The 18,813-nt window shown below is 32.7% G+C and overlaps 1 protein-coding gene across 4 annotated transcripts in view; it reads right to left on the reverse strand.

The window, feature by feature from the left end:
• The window catches only part of LOC139695009 (uncharacterized), a 62,406-nt gene that overhangs the window by 20,328 nt on the left and 23,265 nt on the right, over positions 1 to 18,813 (reverse strand). For 2 of the 4 annotated variants that reach the window (XM_071593587.1, XM_071593586.1), the window contains 3 exons: positions 11,415 to 11,519; positions 6,193 to 6,387; positions 1,857 to 2,047 (listed from right to left, as the gene is read on the reverse strand). In XM_071593587.1, the coding sequence (XP_071449688.1) occupies positions 1,857 to 2,047; positions 6,193 to 6,387; positions 11,415 to 11,519 (491 nt within the window). The remainder of the gene's footprint in view (positions 1 to 1,856; positions 2,048 to 6,192; positions 6,388 to 11,414; positions 11,520 to 18,813) is intronic. The other 2 variants (XM_071593589.1, XM_071593588.1) reach the window with 1 other exon arrangement.

Raw genomic sequence — 18,813 nt, forward strand, 5'->3', positions numbered from 1 at the left:
TAATGGATACCGTGAAACAAGCTGCCCTTCCCATCTTATGCATAAGAATAAGTGGAACACAAAGGGAAATTCCTGAGTACTTTTCCAAATAGTGTCACACTGTTTTAGATTCATGTACAATTAGAGCAATGGAAGAACACCAGAAAAAAACTTAGGAGTTATTATATACTTCAGATTATGGTTATAGTAGGTCACCTTTACAGCCACTTTCACCAAATATAGTAATACTAACTATAGAAATGGGTAACTGAGAAGAAAGGTTCTTAGGACAAAGGAGTAGAATGGAAACATGATGGCAGTGTTAGCCTACAGATCAAAGGGGTCGCATATTTATTCGACCATTTGATGGACAATCCTTCATATACTGATTAACATACTGCATCTTCAAGAACAGCATACAGCAAAACCCTGTCGTTTCAATTCTGATTCATTAGAAATATCATGTAATCTGAAGCAAGTCTAGATGAATGCATGTTATTTTGTGCTTTGATCAGGGAGGTCTCGAATATTCCATCTTGGATTCCAATTTCAGATTTTTCTGGAATTTTTCCTAGAGGATGTCTTGATAGCTTAACAGCTAGAGAAAGCACTCAGCCAGACATCGAGGGATCCGTGTTTGACACCCATTAAGGCAAATGATTTTTACAAAATGAAATCGTTGCATTGTAACGCACATTTAGTGGATGACTCCATTAAAAGTCACTGTCGCAGCATCTCCCAAAGTTCCTTGGAATGGAATTAAATTTCGAATGATTAGAACAACTAATGTATTCACCAGATTTGGCCCACAGTGACTTTTTATTTAATAATTTGAAAAAATTGCTCAGCGGAAAACTATCCACATTGTACAAGGAGGTCATAGCCTACACAAAATCCTACTTTGAGGGCCTTCCCAGACCCTACTTTATGGGACGGTTCAAAAAAGTTGAAAAAAAAAAGGGAAAAGTACATCAAGTTCCATTGATATAATGTTGAAAAATAAAAAAAAATCTATACAAAATAATTGTTTTCCATTTTTTCCCAAGGACTTGCTGAACAACCCACATTTCACTAAGCTGAGGGCTGGTCTTATTTAGCATACATCATATACCTATGCGTAAAGGCTGATTCACAAATTTTTGCTAAAAATTTTAGTCTTTTTTGTTTACATATCTTGTATCTGAGTCAACCCAAATAAAAAAAATGAATATTAAATGCTGTTAAGTTAATTCCAGTGAATTAATTATAATTATAACCTGTAAACTTCTGTTATTGCATACTTTCAAGTATTAAGGGCTGATAAAAGATATAATTTAACATTTCAAACGATAAACATAACAGTTTCAGGTTTAACTTTGTGGAATACATACATGCTGAGGGTAAAAAGAAACTTAACACTTCTACAATATTTTCTAGTGGAAGTAAGTTTCTTTTTACCCTCATTTTGAATGATATTTATTGAGTTGTAAAACCATAGCCATAAACACAGTAATCAACCCGAAGGTCGGTTTGGTAGGCAATTGTAGAGTCCACCCAGTTTAATTACATAATAAGTAATTATTTATTTATTTGAATACTACTATTAAAAGATTAATTTGTTATAGTCCTTAAAGACTCGCAGCATATATTCACTTTAAAAATTTGGTCTACCTTATAATCCAATAAGTACAACAGTAAATTCTATTAAATACTAGACAAACCATAATGCGATTTGGAAATAATTTCAAAGAATATTTGCTCAGTGACTTAAAAGAGAATTTTTCAGAAGTTCACAATTAAAATGCGAAATCAATTCCAAATACTAACTAAAGAACCAATATTCCTGTGAATGAAAACACAAAACTTCAAGATGATTTGTTCACACTTTAGCAACTAACCTAAGTCCACCAGCTACACCACCACCTCCGGTCTGATCTTCCCCCCTGGATAAATAGGCATCACGATCCTTGAGAAATCCAAATTCTACCAGCATCTCTTGGCCTGCAGCAGCAAAACTTGCGGATGCAGACTCACCATCACTATTGCCATCACCTCGTTTGATCCTCTCAGCGCCACCACCTTCTTCCACCTTTAATCATGAGGACAAAAGTAAAAAAAAAAACATGAAACATTGACAAGAAAACATTTTCTTACAGAAATAAAAAAAGGTGTTCTCATACTACTCATTTTGTTTAAACTATTACGGGACACTGGAGAATATACCCTACTTAAGTAACATTAATACAAAAGGAAAATGATTAATTGAATTGCTTCAACTACTAGGACATTTATTCTGACATCATCACCCAAAACTCTACCTTTTATGTCAATTGGACCTGCAAGCACCCACAAGGGAGAGAGGCCAGGGGTATTAGGGACCAGCCATTTATGCATCAATATGTGCTTATACTATTGCTTTTTACATGTCATTCAGGAGATTATGTTGCTGAGAATGGTAAGCACAAAATGCCCTCTGTTGGGAAGTTCAGACTGAAATGAGGATATTATATCAACTGACAGTACTACATGAAGGCCAACATGTTGGTCAGATGACATTGGGAATGACGTTCGATGGCCAAACTCATCCTGTCTTAACAGTCAAGGTAAATTAAGATTCTTTCCATAAATGCTTTAATTTACATACTCGTTTTCTACTCACAATAATATTATTCATATTATAATATTCAGCTTAGAAAAATTATAACAATGACATGAAAATACCTTTGGATAACACAAATCATTTCTTCAACTGTACAGCAAGATTGCAGAAACTAGAGTTCGCACATGTAAATATCCGGACATATTTACAAGATATAGCCAGAGGGAGGTGTTTTTAGTTAGACTCAACCTCGAATACACAAAGAGCAAATGAGACCTTTTGAAAAGAGTGGCAGCCTCTTTTTTAAATTTCTATGAACAAACAGAGCATTATCCTGGCACAGCCTGAGTTGGGAGACAATGGAAGCATGATATCACATGCATAACTTATAGAAAAGTATTGATTGCTCAAGTTAACCCTGACATAAGGAAAAATCCTAGGGTCACATTACATTGGTAGGCAAGACAAGACAGAGAAGAAAAGGGTAATTCACTGCAGAGTTGATTGATACAAGGAAAAAATTTCCCTCACACAATTTGAGAAAACAACAGGAAAGATCTTGTGACGGACTGAATTTCCCAAACAAAATTAGTAACCAATTAACAATTACTCTAATGGCTTGTGATTAACAACTGCTGCCACACAACTTCAGTGCAGCTTTCAGGGTAGGATGTAAATGTAAACAGCACATAACTGATGAGTCAGAATATCTGGGTTTGTTTTGACAACAGTCAAACTTTCCGTCAGCTTCAGTCAAATGCCGCTATTCTCTCCTAGCCTCACCAGAAGGGTACAACTTTTGAAGTGACAAAAAGTCCAAAACAACTACAAAATGAGGCTTTTCATGAAATCTTCATTTCTGCAGTATTTTTAATAAGAAGCCTCAAGACACAAATTAATAATTTGATGGCTGTCATACAGATTTTACAAATACATCTAAAACTCTCGAAGCAATAGCTCTTCATTCATTAGATCCAAATACTGACAGTATTTTTATAGACAGTGAATTTTTTATGGGCTCAAACAAAAATTAATCCAGTACGGTGGCTGGAAGGTAATCAAATTTGCATTTCACCTTTCTTTTCTACCCGTTTCCGCCTTTTTCTCTAGCTTAAAACCAATAAATTAAAATTTAAAACAATGAATTTGAACCATATATTTAGTGCAAATATGAAGATTTTGGAATCTGTATAATACTTTGACCTCCAACAAAAATGGCCAGGGAAGCTCAAATGCTACATTACTAACAGGAATGAACACGAAATTTAGAACAGGATCCAGCACTCCTTTATTTATCTTCTTCTGAGTTACTCCTTCTAGGAAATACTCTTCCCTCCTCATCAATGCCAATTATTGTATCTTTATTGGAATATCATTTAACCATTTAAATCTTGACTCAAGACCAAATCATCTGCTCCCTCTTCCCACTATTCTTACATACCTAACATATTTAAGAATTGCTCCCTCCCTTATCTCCTCAACCACTCATTCACCATTTTCACTTCTATGCTCTACTTTCCTGTGACCAATTGTGCAGTCATTTCATTACCGCACTTTGCCTGACAATGATGGAATTTCCATGGAAAAAGAATTGTGGCTTCCTATATTTCTCTCTCTTTTCAGCCTTATCCCCAAGGTGCCAATTGTTCCTCATACCCCATCTATCTACTGTCACCTTCCTTTCGATCGCAACCGTGCTCCGATGACCACTAACTACCTTGTGCCAATTCAAAACAAGTGCAATAGCTACAGCATCGCACTTTTCCTCCAGGATGTCATTGCCAGCAGATTATGTTTGGGGTAAATGAGCCCTGTGAGGTATCATCCCTTTTTGATCCCTTCTCCCCTTTAACCAACCTTATGCATCTCCCTACTTCACCACTGATCGATACTAACAACATCCATAACTAATCATATTATTCCGTGATTATTAAGTAACACTGCCTCCTGAAGAGAGGCCTATTAGTATTTTCACAAGTTTTTTCCAGCATTACCCATGTTTGGAGGCTAAATAAAACTGCAATTGAGTTACTAACATTCAGCAACAAGTAAAACATTTGAAGCCATTTGCCAGAAAACACATTTTATACCTAGAAACTAGTAAATTAATGAGCTTGGAAACTTCAACAAAAACATATGCCTGGTGTTCTGCTAAAGCATGAAAGTATGTGTTTCCAATTCCTCCCGGTCAGCTAATTTTGACCACAGCCACCAAACTCCTGCCTGCCAGAAGTCATCAGAAAGGTGAGACATAGAAAGGGAAAAAGGAGGGAGTGTCTACATGGGATACCACTCAATCTTCACTCGACCATGATAATGATAAGTGGAAGATCTAATCATTGATTAAGAGTGATGCACCAAATTCACAAAGAAAACTAGATTATACATTTAGTAATGCTAGAATTAAATTCTGCTTCAACTCATAACTATTCCCAATATTTCACATCAACTATTAAAAAAGCAAAGGTTCCCTACTAGGACAATAGTTTCTTTTACAGGAAACAAAAATATGTTATCATTGAGCACACCCACCTTCCCATTTAGTCAAACCTGAAGAATCTAATCATACTTGCAGAATAATTTTCACGGAAATTAGGCATGAATTAAATGGTCACACCATTCCTATGAATTTGACTTGAGAAATAAATCAAATAATCAATGTTAAAAGTATTTAAAATTTTATCCAGAAGCCACTTGTAACATCAATGTAATCACAAAGTCAAATTATGTAGTATGTATATACAGTAAACCTTATACGAAAATATTTTTTGAAGAGTCTATTAAAAAAATTGCACAATTTATAGGGTTCAGAGTAGGGAAATACTTTAACAAGTCTAATTCCACATTTAATAACTGAAATCTGAAATGATTTCAATGACACAAATAATACATGAAACAATTTGTTAAAACAATCAGGTGCAATAAATGCACATAAAAAATCCAAAAACTGAAAAATTTTAAGTATGACTTACATATAGGAGGGTTTCATATCTATTTGTCTACTTCATGGGGAATACACAGTTTCTGTTAAGATTTTCACAATTTCAACCTTCTTCCGATCTTTTAAAACCTTTATTAATGAAAATTAAATTTAAATACAATGCAACTGAGGCCAATCAACATTTGTGGTGTTATTTCAACTGATTTTTAAAAAACCAAACCCAATGGAAAAACAAAACCACATAATTTTGTTAAGTTTAAATTTCCCTCCTGGTAGCTACATAAACTGATGATAATCTTACAAATTGAATAATATACTCCATTTTTACAAATTATCAGCAAAAATAATTTTGATCGACCAATAAACATAATATAAAAACTAAAAACAATGATGAATGAAACCAGGGAAGAAATATAAAAATATATGCTTGTCATCTACGTTGGACATTGAGAGTTTGCGTAAATTTCACTAGTGAATTTAACTTGAGACATTGATTGAGTTGATTAATATGGAGGCCTGGCTGGGTCATAAAAAATATCAAAATTTATGTTTTTCTGAATAACCAAAGTGTCAAAGTTTCACTGTGAAGAGGTTTCACTAAACTGAAAATATTAGCTGCAGCAACACAATAATAACTAGGTTCTTGGAAATATTGAAACTTCTGACAAGACATAATACTCACGTTGCCGCCTACCTTTGTTTCAGCTGTTCCTTCATAAGTGTAACCACGTCCTTCAGCACCTTCTACCGTTCCACTCTGCCCTCCCGTCTCCATTGTGATCCCAGCAGCCTGTACCAAACTATTAAGTCCATCAGATTTCCCATTATGATGCTTATCACCAGCTCCCTTGCCACGAGACTTTGGAGGTGTATCATCTTTGACATAGCACTGAAATATGCAAAAACAGAGAACATGAATACTCAAATATAAATTAATTTTCACTCATGATTTGTTCCAAGTGTTATAAATCTATTTTATTCCTGATCATGACACACTTCTTCTTATGATATATTTTCTAAAATGACAAGCACAAAGCTAATGCTAGGTTCAATTAACCAGAGAAAGGAGTGGTGCCGCAAATCCATGAAAGGTAAGTGATTAAAAGGATTGATTATGATCAACATACATTTTATACAAAGTTTGTTAATATTAGCATGTGTTAAATTATATTACACAGAAATTTTATGATACAAATAACACTGAACACTGAAATCCACAGCGAGAATATGAAAAAGACCAATGGTAGATGCATAAAAATTCAGATATGAAAGTTACAGTTTGATACCAGGAAAATCCTGCATAGGGATAAATTAATGCAATTTCAATAATTTGAACCACTTATTACTACAAAATACCATAAACTGAAAGAACAACTAATCAGGCCTAGTAAACTCTTATGACAGCCATTTTAATTTCTTACACAACTGTGAAAAGGACCTGAACAGAACTTGGCAAAAGAGTACAAATGTATTATTACTACCAGCAATTAACTACTATACGTCATAATTCTCACAAGTTACTAATTTTTTTATTTGCAGAGTTTTATCCCCACATGCAATTTTATGATGTTTATATTGGTTTATATCAAGGCCTTGAGCAGATTTATTTATTAGTGCACGCTGGATTAAATTATAACTCGGTAAACTTAGGGTAATAATGCACTAACCATGCTAATAAATAATGTATTAATTACCAGAACTGCATTAATTTTTTTCAATACTACAGAGACCAATTTTGTTGTTCTTTTTTCACTTACTGTTAACATACACATGGCGGGGCAATTGAATTCCCTTAACTAAAGTTCTAGGGCATTTACAATTTTGTTTAAAATTTTCATGCAGTCAATTTAATTATGGAATATTGCCATAGTTAGCATTGATGATATTTCAAAGAATAGGCTAGGAAAATAGCTTCATTTACCAATGAATTCAAATAATTTCACTGACAAAAGCAAAATATGTATTTATTTAATGCCTGTATTTAGAGGAAATTAAGAATTCTTACTAAAGGCTTCAATGAAATTAAACAATTTCAAAACTCAAGAGCTTGAAACCAAATTAAAAAGAATGATTCCTTAGCTAAAAATACTGGAAATTTTTCTAAAAAGGTTAAGAGTTAAAATTTAACTAAATTAAATTTGTGCCTGTTCTGTTCAAGTCCCATCAAAGCACAAGACATAAATTTGAAATAAAGATATCTCATTAATAGAATTCAGGATTAGGTAATAGCTACCAAAAAGCTATGCCTATGGAACAAATATTTTGTCCAAAATACACCAGATCTCTGACTGAGCTTTTCGTGTAACAGCGACAAATATTCTGTAGCCTGTAATAATGAACTTGGCTACTTTTTGAAAACTTTTACTAATATGCCACATATTAGTCACAGTAGCAGATGCAATTTGCATGTATCACCAAAGGTTGTCGGATAATTCTGAAAAATTCCCTTACAAATGAGAGGAGGATAACTACCTGAAGAAGTGCAACAATAAATGCTTCTCCTTAAACATCTAAGTATGGAATGAGAAGATAAGTACCTATCCACCACAAGGAAGCAGAGAAATTGTCTTTTGTAACGGCAAAAATTTCTTTCATGAATGAACTGAAGGGGAAATTGCTACAGCTCATGAAGAATGAATGCTATGCAATGGATAACAGAAATACCTCCAGGTTAGGGAATGGAATAAAAATGGAAATTTCACAGACATTTTGGAAGTATGCAAATCAAGCCATAACTATTTCCAAAACAAATTGTGAATACTTTGATGCATTTTAATTGTTTTTTAATATTGTTTCTCACATGCTAATAATAATAATTGTAAAGTACATCCTTTTTATAAATTTTGTGAAAACCCAATTAAGATTAAAGTTTTCAGAACAAACGACGTATTTAAAATAGAATGACACAATAATTGAATTGCTTAATTCCTTGTATATGTTATTCAATTTGTTAATTTATGGAGAATTGCTTCATTCTTAGATAAAACATCTGCTAAAAGGCTGGCAAAACTTTTTGGTAGCTTACCCAACCCTGATAGAAGTATATTAAATTGCTTAGAACTAAAAAAAATTATTAATGGAAATAGGCCCATCAAACCCAATATCAACCGTACTTAATATAAACCTTACATCAAATTTAGAATAACTAATCAAAACAAAAAAAGAATTTTCTTCCTTAGTGCAAACATGGTAACATGGTCTAACCATAAATTTTTTTGCATGGACCATTAGAATGACCCAAAAAAAAAATAGAAATTTTCAAAGCTCTCTGAGATACCACCCACAAATTGGTGCCAATCATAGATGAATTTGTCCCAAAATATAAGGCCCACAAAGTTTTTTTTGAACTGAGACATTAAATAATAAAAATTTGGTAAAAATTAGTAAAAAAATTTCCCTCTAGCCTAATATCCACCAAAATATTTTTCCCATTATCGTGAAGTATTGCTATTGATATGGGATAGACGGTTGGACGAATGAAATAACTGAGGATAAAACATACCGGTAATATTCCCTTGATTTCTCTGAGAGGTTAAACATACTACTACTTCGTTGAAAAGCATAAATTTCATTCTTAGTTCAGTCATAGGAGGACTATGCCAAAAATGGTCATCTATAATTCCTCACTAAGCACCTTTTCCCCAATGCTCTGCATTTCAGCATTCAATCGAGCCCTCCTTAAAAATGATCCATCATTCACCAATTTTAAAGTTTTCGATACTGACTGTTTATTTTTGTATAGGGTTGCCAGTCATTTTCTAAAATTCCCATTCTGGACTTTTTCCTTCTTTTCCTGATGAACGCACTATCCTTTGTTTCTCCCAAGTGATCGTTTGGAACATCATTAGATATTTTCACGAGAATCACCCTTAATCACTTTGTTTGCCATTTATGACCAAAGTTGGTCCCAATGGTTTTTCCATTTCACAAATTGTTTCCAAAGCAATTTCAGTTAGTATTTCCTTCATTTCACTTTGAAAAGAATGAGCAGGAGATTAAATTATCATGTTAATGACAAAATGGGCAGTTAACTATACGAGTTTCATAATCTGACAACCCCAACAAAAAGAGAGAAGAACATTTTTAAATAAATGGACGTGTAGCTCAAACTTAAAATATATTCAAGAAGAGACATGTATTTGTTCGGATTTTCTCAAGGATATATTTCATCTGGAAAAGCATGAATATGTGGTTAATTTTCTGATTGTATGGCTGAAAATTACACCATTTTGATCAAATTATCGCAGTTTACAATTTCAGTGGAATATTTTGTTCTTACACCCGCAATTCAAGGGCAATATTTTCCCATGAGAGCACCAATCTAGCAGGCTGTATCTCACTCTATTAATTTATCACAAAAATTTGAGACACCCTAATATCCAACTCTTGGTAATGCCATTTACATTTGCTGGCTCAATAAAGCCCTGTGCCACAACAGAATGGATCATCTGAGTCTCCTAATTTTGGTCCAATTTCAATTTATTTGTCCAGTGCATGATAATGAAACACAAATATAGAGTTGACTCCCCCTTAGCCAATCAATGTGGGCCTAGACCCCTGACGGATAATAATAAATGGCTGGTTAATCAGAAAACACATTCAAAATGCCATTTAATAGGCTATAAATTGAGTAAAAATAATAAATGTTTGGTAACCTACATTGACACAAAAGAAAATATCATTAATTTGACAATTGACTGAGAACTGTTAACCCTTATTTCTATTTTCCAAATTATACTCAAACATAATTTGTATTATTCAATCTCTGGAGAAACAGAGACAAGATAAAAACACCAGGATAAAAATCGGATAAGAGGGAGTCCATTGTATGTAACTAGAATGCAGGTTACTATAAATGAGTCAAACTTTCCATCAAATTGCAGCAGAAGGCTTCATTCATAATGTGAATTTAATTTCATACGAATATAATATTTATCAATGTTTACGACAATTTTCTAACAATTTGAAAGAGACATGCAGGTCAACCTATTATCTTTTTTGGTTTTCTAAATTTCTAAAAATCCTTTGAAATATTATGGACGACTTCCAAAAGAAAAATATTGCCCGAAGAAAAAAATCACTATATTGCTTCAGAATCTCTAGATAAACTTTTCATTTAGTAAATCTTCCTTATCTAGGGAACGGATGACTACATAAAAACAGAAGAAGAGTCCTGAATCCCAAAGTTTACTAATAACACATTAAAATAACCCCTAGAGATAATATTGAGGAAATACAAGAGTGATAAAACAACTAACGCAATGAAAATTATAAATGATCATTATAAATATCAAGGGGTTGACTTTAGCATAAATGCTATTACTGATGTAAAAAGGAACACTAATCAAAATTACCTCATATAGAGGTCTTGGCTACAAGTTCACAGGAGTGGCAAGTTATCACATGAATGTAAGTGAATTCTTCTTCCGTGCTAATTTTTCACTTTGCCTAACCAATACACATAAATAAGAACTGAACAGAATACTATGTTTTGCTTTTAATGAGCCATTATAAAACAAACCTATGAGAAATTATGAAAAAAGTCTGACATTCAAACAGTTTAATAGGAAAGAGAATCTATCATTAAAGAAATAAATAAATAAAGACACTATCACATAAATTTTTTCACAAGAAATTTCAATACAGTCAAACATGCATGAATTTTGATTTGAGAGAAAGAAAAGTAAATTTGGTCATTTTTGAGATGAAACGTCTATCTTAGATACATCGAAAAGTCAATTTATGGCATGATAAGGCTAAAAAATGTTTTCTGATTAATCAAGACCACCTAATTACCACAACAGATAGATAATTACTGAATATTAAGTACAAAAGTAAAGACTGAAAAGACAAATCACTACACAAAACAATTCATCTTTTTATTTCACAGCTTCACAAAGGTAAGCCTAGGCTTACCATACTTCCCGAATTATCTAGGACAGTCTCTGTTTTGAGCTCTTCTGGATCAGTCCCAACTGCTTTGTCAATTTGTACTGGTGAGCAATTGTTTTCAACTAATATCTATAAAGACGAAGAAATTTTACAATTTAGGGAGGCAATACATATAGCCTAATTTTGATATCAAATGGCACAAACTTGAACAAGGTTGAGGTCTGAAACCTATTCATGCATATGGAATAACTAGAAAGTAGGAAAATAATTCCTCAATCAGCTTGTGTGCCTAGTAGTAACAGCTTCAACGAAACATTTATAAGAAAAAACCTGCACAAGAGGAAAAAATAGCAAGACCTTATCAATAATGGGAATAAGAAAAGAGTTGAAAAAGAGCATTAGATTAATTATTGGGGGCAAAATTCAGAAGGTGAACATTAGTGCAGTATGACCCCCTTCATTTCAACTCTCTGCAAGCTCAAGTTCAGTTATACTATACAAAAGGTCATATTTGGATCTATAAATAAAGTTTTCATATCATATATTACCAGAGGGGATGCCTGACAGGGCAAGGAGAGAGATGAAATAATTTGAATGAATCTATTTATTGTAGTAATTGTTGATTATGCAACTTTAGGCTGTTTGAATTTCTGGGTCCCAGCACACAAATTTTGATAAGAAATAGTGAAGGTGATACTAATATGACTACCTTATATTTTAAAGAATATATTATACGTATAAAACTACATGTGTATAGATACTTATAAACACACATATTCATTATGTATTAAAACTAAATTATTTTAAATTTTTATCATAGGCCAAAACTATTAGATCCTCTAATTTCAACTGATACCAGTACAGAGAAATCTAAATTTAAAAAATTAAAAAAAAAACCAGTGATATACATGAGAAGCAGGATCTCATATATTATTAACTTAGGTGATTCCCAAAACATTCATTTTTAACTTTAACTGATAAAGCTTATAGAAACCAAAATATTACTTCCATGTTAATGAACAATTCATTTGATAATATTATTTGAAGAATTTTATCAAGAAGGCATGAGCCCAAATTCAACTAAGTTAATAAATATGAATTCTTTCCGGGAATCAGTTACATGAGATCCTATTTTATTTTAAATAATTTCTCTCTACAATTAATATGTATGACTGAAATTCATAGCTCTTTAAATCCTTGCAAATAAATTACTGCCATTGATAAAATCGTATACTTAATTGTTATGAAATTATTATAATAGACCACCAGCCTTAGTAACTTAAGACATAGAAGATTGCAAGAGCAAACAGGCAAGTAATTTAAAATAGGAAAGATGCTAATTCCCAAATAATTACTTTGACCATGCTAATATGACTACATGAATATAATTTAGAAAGAGTAAATTACATATAACAGAGGAAAAAAGTAACACATTAGGTAGACAAAAATTCATATGATACCCTCAATTAAATGACTAAACTTTCACTTCCTTTATGAAATAATGGAAAAAAATACAAAGTATCATCTTCAAATCAAGTTGCTAAGCATTCAACACTATGTGGCAAACTTTTCACCAACACTTGAGCTTAGATCATGAATACAATTCCATCAGTAGCACGCAAGAATCACACACAATGCAAGCAATTAGTGAACAAATTTAGGTTTATTATGATACTAATCACACACACACACACACGTGACAAATTTTTATTAGCTAACTTGAGAAAGAAATTGTAAAAAAATCGTGAATGACCAGAGTTATCCTAAGAAGAGATGGCAAATATTTCAAGTAACCTCTTGATTAAAAGAGGCTACAGTGATAATTTGCAATATAATAACTACCTACGTTCCTTTTGGAATGATTAACTTCGCGGCAAGCATTATTTAAAAAAAAATACATACTCAAGAGAAAAGCTTTTGAAATTTTTGTCATGGTGTTTGATGAATTTAATTTGGTGGTAGAGAGCAGTAGAGGAGTAGAGTTTTTTTTTTGCTAAAATTATGACCTTCAAACCTACAATAACCTTGGGACAGCAAACATGCACTTATAAGGTGTGTGAAGCATGCCAATATATAATTCAAGATACAAGGATTCCCCCCTCTATATTCCATTAAGGTAGCAGTAACAACAAAATTTCACATGCATTCTTTAAACATGATTTTACTACTTTAAGGGTTGTAAAAAGGAAAAAAATCAGACAGCAATTTAAAAATAGCATAGACAAATAAATACTAGGAAAGTGGAAATGGCCACCTGTAGCTCAAATTTAATGAAATATTTTTGAAGTAAATAAGATGTAAATTATACTAACATTCCTTCGTTATCAATCACTTATAATCAAAACTTTCTTAATATTTATCTCATGGTTTCATCTCTATTACCGGGGGACATAAATATTATGGAGATAACATCAGGGTTGAAGTAAAAAGGAAGTACAGAACTGAAGTTGCATTTTCAACACCACTAGGTCCTGCTATAAAATTGAGAATACAGAATGGAAAACCTTAAGGGCACTATTATAAACAGGAGGTATTATTTGAACATTAAACAGAAAAGGTAGCACACATGGAACTAGAAAGATTATTCACAGAAGTTATAACAAAACTAAGGGCCCTGATATTTATCTCTGAACTACTCCAAACCATTTGAGGAATGAGCAAAAAATAATAACCACAGTGACATTGTGCATAGATATTTCACTAATCAGTGGCGATTGCTTATTCTGAAAGCAATTAATTTGCAGGACTGGTCAGTAGTAACCAACTTGGAAAAGTAAAGATTACAATTTACTTCCCCAGAAGATTTCTAATGCCATAAATACTCAATGATTCTTTTTGATTCACTTATTAACCCCAGCCCCGCTGGCGGCGGGGTAACGTCCTCGCCTACCAACCCAGAGGTCGCGGGTCTGATTCCCACCTAGGTGGATTTTCCTCCATCTAGGGCTTGGTTGTATGTAATTGTCTTCAATGTAATGTAAAGGTTAGGTGGAAGAATGGACTATAGGTCTCAACCTCGCCCAATTAAGTCGAGAAATAAATAAATAAACAAAATTTGCTAGAAAAGTTGCTAAGAATGTTGCTTTTCTGTAACTAAGGTGACTTAAATTAAGGAAATGAACTATGAAAAAAATGTGGGTCGGGGTACGCCAGGGATAGAGCATTGAACTACTGACTGGAGGGCCCAGGTTCGATTTTCAGGCAAGTATTAGTCCAATAAAAGTTTTAGCTAGATTGGGCACAGACATCTTTAAAATGCTGAAAATGGCAACTTATATCAAAATTTTTTCATTGTAGATATAAGACATGTTTGTCTGTTGTCCAAAATATATCAAATGTAACTGATTTCGTAACTGCAGGTAATAGGCACAGCAAGAACTACATGTTAAAATTAAAGATTTCCTTACCCAGAGTAAGACAGCCAGAGTACAATTATATATACCACAAAAAAGTTGGGCCATAGCTCTTTCAAAGTGTTGAAAAAGAAATATGAGGTCGAGAGGAAGTTCAAGTTGGTCAGTAATCAATTCATAACACAGAATATAAGTATGGTGTACCATGAATAATCACAACAGAGAGATTTTAAGGTGATAGTTGAGGACTTTTAACCTGGCACAATCGGGCCTGCATTATGTTAATATGATATTATGACTTTTTCTGGACAATGGAGGCTTAAAAGTAAATATCCTTCTTATCATGACAAGACATTTTCAACCACTTCAATTCAAAAACAAAAAAACACTTTTTTTTAAAAGTCATATGTACATATAATGTGAGTTAATATTAATATGCAAACCCTGAGGCTACTTCAACTGAAAATTACATTGAGAAATGAAAGAATTACATGGAAACTAAGAGCAAAAAAGACTGTCACACAGCAATTGCACTGCCATGCTCAAATTTACAAACGACTGATCAATTGAATGGTGATTTCTAATGGTCATTAGAAATGAAAAGTGAAGCATTTGCATTTTCTGACATTCTCTCTTATTACATGTAAAAAAATATTTGTCAACGAAGAAGCTTGATACCTAATCATGGTTTGATCCTTCTTTCATGGTCTTTCTGCTTGCCTTTTTAAATTCAATTTTGGTATGTGACTAATTTAATCCTTTTTTCTCTTGATGTCCCATGGACGAGTTTAAAAAAGAAACAGCACTTCAAAAACATTAAGCATCCAGTTTTTTTCAACATTTCCTCCTCTTTCTGCAACTGATACTTCATGCTGATGCTTCACTATCTGATAATACTACTGCTGGCTTACTGACAAAATCAAGGAAAAGATGTATTATAATGAAGTTCACAACATTTTGTGGCATCTGTGTAACAAGACAAAAGCAGTCAGTTAACAAACCAAAAGTAACAGTTTCTTAAAATCTTGAAGCGAGGTTTGTAACTGGATAATGTGTAGTGACAAATCCTTTATTCTATTGTCTTGTGCAGTTTCAGAAAATTACAAAGCAACCTTAACGTTTGAATTCTCTCCTCCTTAAAGCAGTAATTTTTGCAACACAATTTTTTACGTGAGTATTTGTGCATCTTTTATTCTTTCATACAAGATTCTTTCAGCATACCATCGCCAATATTTATTCCTAATACGATTGACTGCAATTTAGTTAAAAATAAATCTAGAATATTGTTAAGAGAATTTTCAGGTAAATCTTAGCATTGCAAACTGTCAAATACTAAGCAATTAAACAAGGTTGAAAAAGCATGATATGGTGGCTACATGTTCCCATTACAGGTTTAAAGGTATTTTATACAACAAACATGACTTCCCTTATTCAATTTTATGGGAGGAAAGCAGCCAGTAAACAAGCAAATGCTTAATAAAATTAAGAATACAAAGTATCTTTCCATTGTCCTTTGGACAAGGACAGTGGAAAGATACTTTGTATTCTTAATTTTATTAAAATGAATTTCCACAAGGTTGAGCCAGGAACAATTGAATAAGCAAATGCTTATTAATGCATTATGCACAACTTATTTTTATAAATAACATGTATGGGTGTATGAAGCTTCATTATTATTGATTTTGAGGCAAATTTGTCGAAATTCCAGTGAATTGAAACAAATAAATAATTCATTAACTAAAAATGCCAAACTGGTTTCATACACGCAAACTTTTCTGATTTCAAAATATCTATGCCACAAAATATTACATATTCTTTAGTGTTGGGTATAAAATCAAACATGGTAGAGTTTAACACATGATTATGAATATTTCAAAGATTCATAAACATAAATATCTAACAAATCTTAGTTTAGAGTTTAAACATATCATACCTATAAGCTCAAAAGTGGGTAGGATCAAGTGATTGTGTAAAACTGCCCAAGACTGATACATATATATTAACTGTATAGACCCTTAAAAATACATTTGCAATTGGGGCATGAGCCAATCCATGAATTAATTAGGACAAATACTAAGTTAAATTTCACAAGTTAAAGCTTTGCTTCATATTGTATCTGATAGTATAAGGATGTCGAAATAAATTTGTGTATTTTTAATACCTGCTCTTGGATGAAATAAACAAGACAATAAAATCATACCATATACACCTTCCCTTAGAGTACATACAGGATTCTAGTGACTTAATAACTAGCTCAGTGAATTTTCCACCCGATTTCGATATACTATTATAATTTATTGAATTCTTATGAATGGAAAAAGAGGCCACGAGCAATTTAAATTAATGAAGAATTGTGAAGTAGCATAGCCTCTTCAAGAAGACCTTTACTTAAGTATTGAAATAAAAAACCACTAGTTAAACTTATTCTTTACTTTTTATTGTTTCAGAGGGAAATATTCATTTAATTAGTGTTATTTGAAGTGATGGTTTCACATTTGGCTGTCCTAATGGGCTACCCTAAAGTGACACTGTGGAATGTTTTATACCATAGTTGAGATTGTATCTTTCAAAGCCTTCAGAGGAAATAATGTTTCCGGCAATATGAATGCAGATGATTGGGAATGGAATATGGAGGACTGTGATAGAGGGGAGAACATAAGGCAAACTAGGAAGGGGCATGAATGGTCATACCTTTTGTTAGGAGACGCAAATAAATATATTATTGAACAGTTATATAGGTTATGTCCATTCAAAACCTACCTTAACCAGCAGATTACCGATAATAATAATTAGATACATCTTCATCATCTACATATAATAGTTATCAGAAAATTAGCAAGTTATGCCATATTGTAAATTGTACAACTGATATGATCCACTGCAAATGTTCCATCATTGACAAAATGTCCACAATTTTCAAAAATAATAAAATTTTGGTTTAGGATAAAAATAGGGTGTAGGTAATACTGGGCCATTTAAAGACTCTGGCTATAAAATGGTCAGTCTGGACTATTTAAGACTCTATGAAAAGCTGCTCTTCCCCGAATATCGTTTGGTGACTAATTGGTTAAATGAGAATGGGCTTATTAAAACCAATTGCCAGATTTAATTAATTAGGAATCCCTTAACGGTGAATCATTTAACATTTTTTTGTTTGGAAAAACCCCGTTATACACACCTTAAAAGACATTAATTTACCCGTTAAGGGTTTATAATTTTTATTTTCTCAAATACTCATCCACATTCCCTCTAGGGTGTGTGGATGAATCTTCTAGAAAATATGCAAAAAACATAATGGCTGCATTTATCCAAATCCATACTACTCTTCAAGATAAAGAATGCCTAATATATATAATGTGTAACAGCTAGGGAATGTATTATGTGATTGTGGGTCAATTTCTTCGATGATCAACCTGATACCTCTCTAATCTTGGGTGCAATAAATACTATGCTATTTCCAAAGAAACTGTGGGAGATACCGCGACAGTAACTTTTAACGGAGTCATCCGCTAATATGCATTTCAATGCAACAATTTCAGAGTGTAAAAATCATTCACCTTGACTGCGATCAAGGCAAATGATTTTTACACTCTGAAATTGATGCATTACTATGCTATTTATAGCACTCATTATTGCATTTTCTGCTAATACTGTAACACTTAATACAAATACTGTAAAAGGTTCAAGTGACTGCAAAACTTAAGTAATGGTGCTTGAGACGCAAGAAGAGTTGTGACAGCTGTGTTTTGAGAAAGCTAATAAATCCTAAACAAATTACCTCTAGATGAACTGTGCACTCAAACACTCGACTGCTTCATTTTCATTCAATCATAATTTCAAATGTATTCTCATAAAAGAATATTCATTTTCGTACAAATTTGATAAATTAAATGCCCCATCATGCTGGCTACTTTCAATGAATAAGAGTATAAAAATTCAGAAAAATAAAAACTCACAATTTATTAGGTTAAATTAGTTCAAAAATATCCACTCTAACCGTATCCATACGAGTGAAGATGACTGTGAAGCTTGGCCTCTACAGAAAAGTTATTATAGGATTCCATACAATT

This window comes from Hetaerina americana, unplaced genomic scaffold (genome assembly GCF_022747635.1).
Source record: "Hetaerina americana unplaced genomic scaffold, ioHetAmer1.1.p SCAF_6, whole genome shotgun sequence".
Lineage (NCBI taxonomy): Eukaryota > Metazoa > Arthropoda > Insecta > Odonata > Calopterygidae > Hetaerina > Hetaerina americana.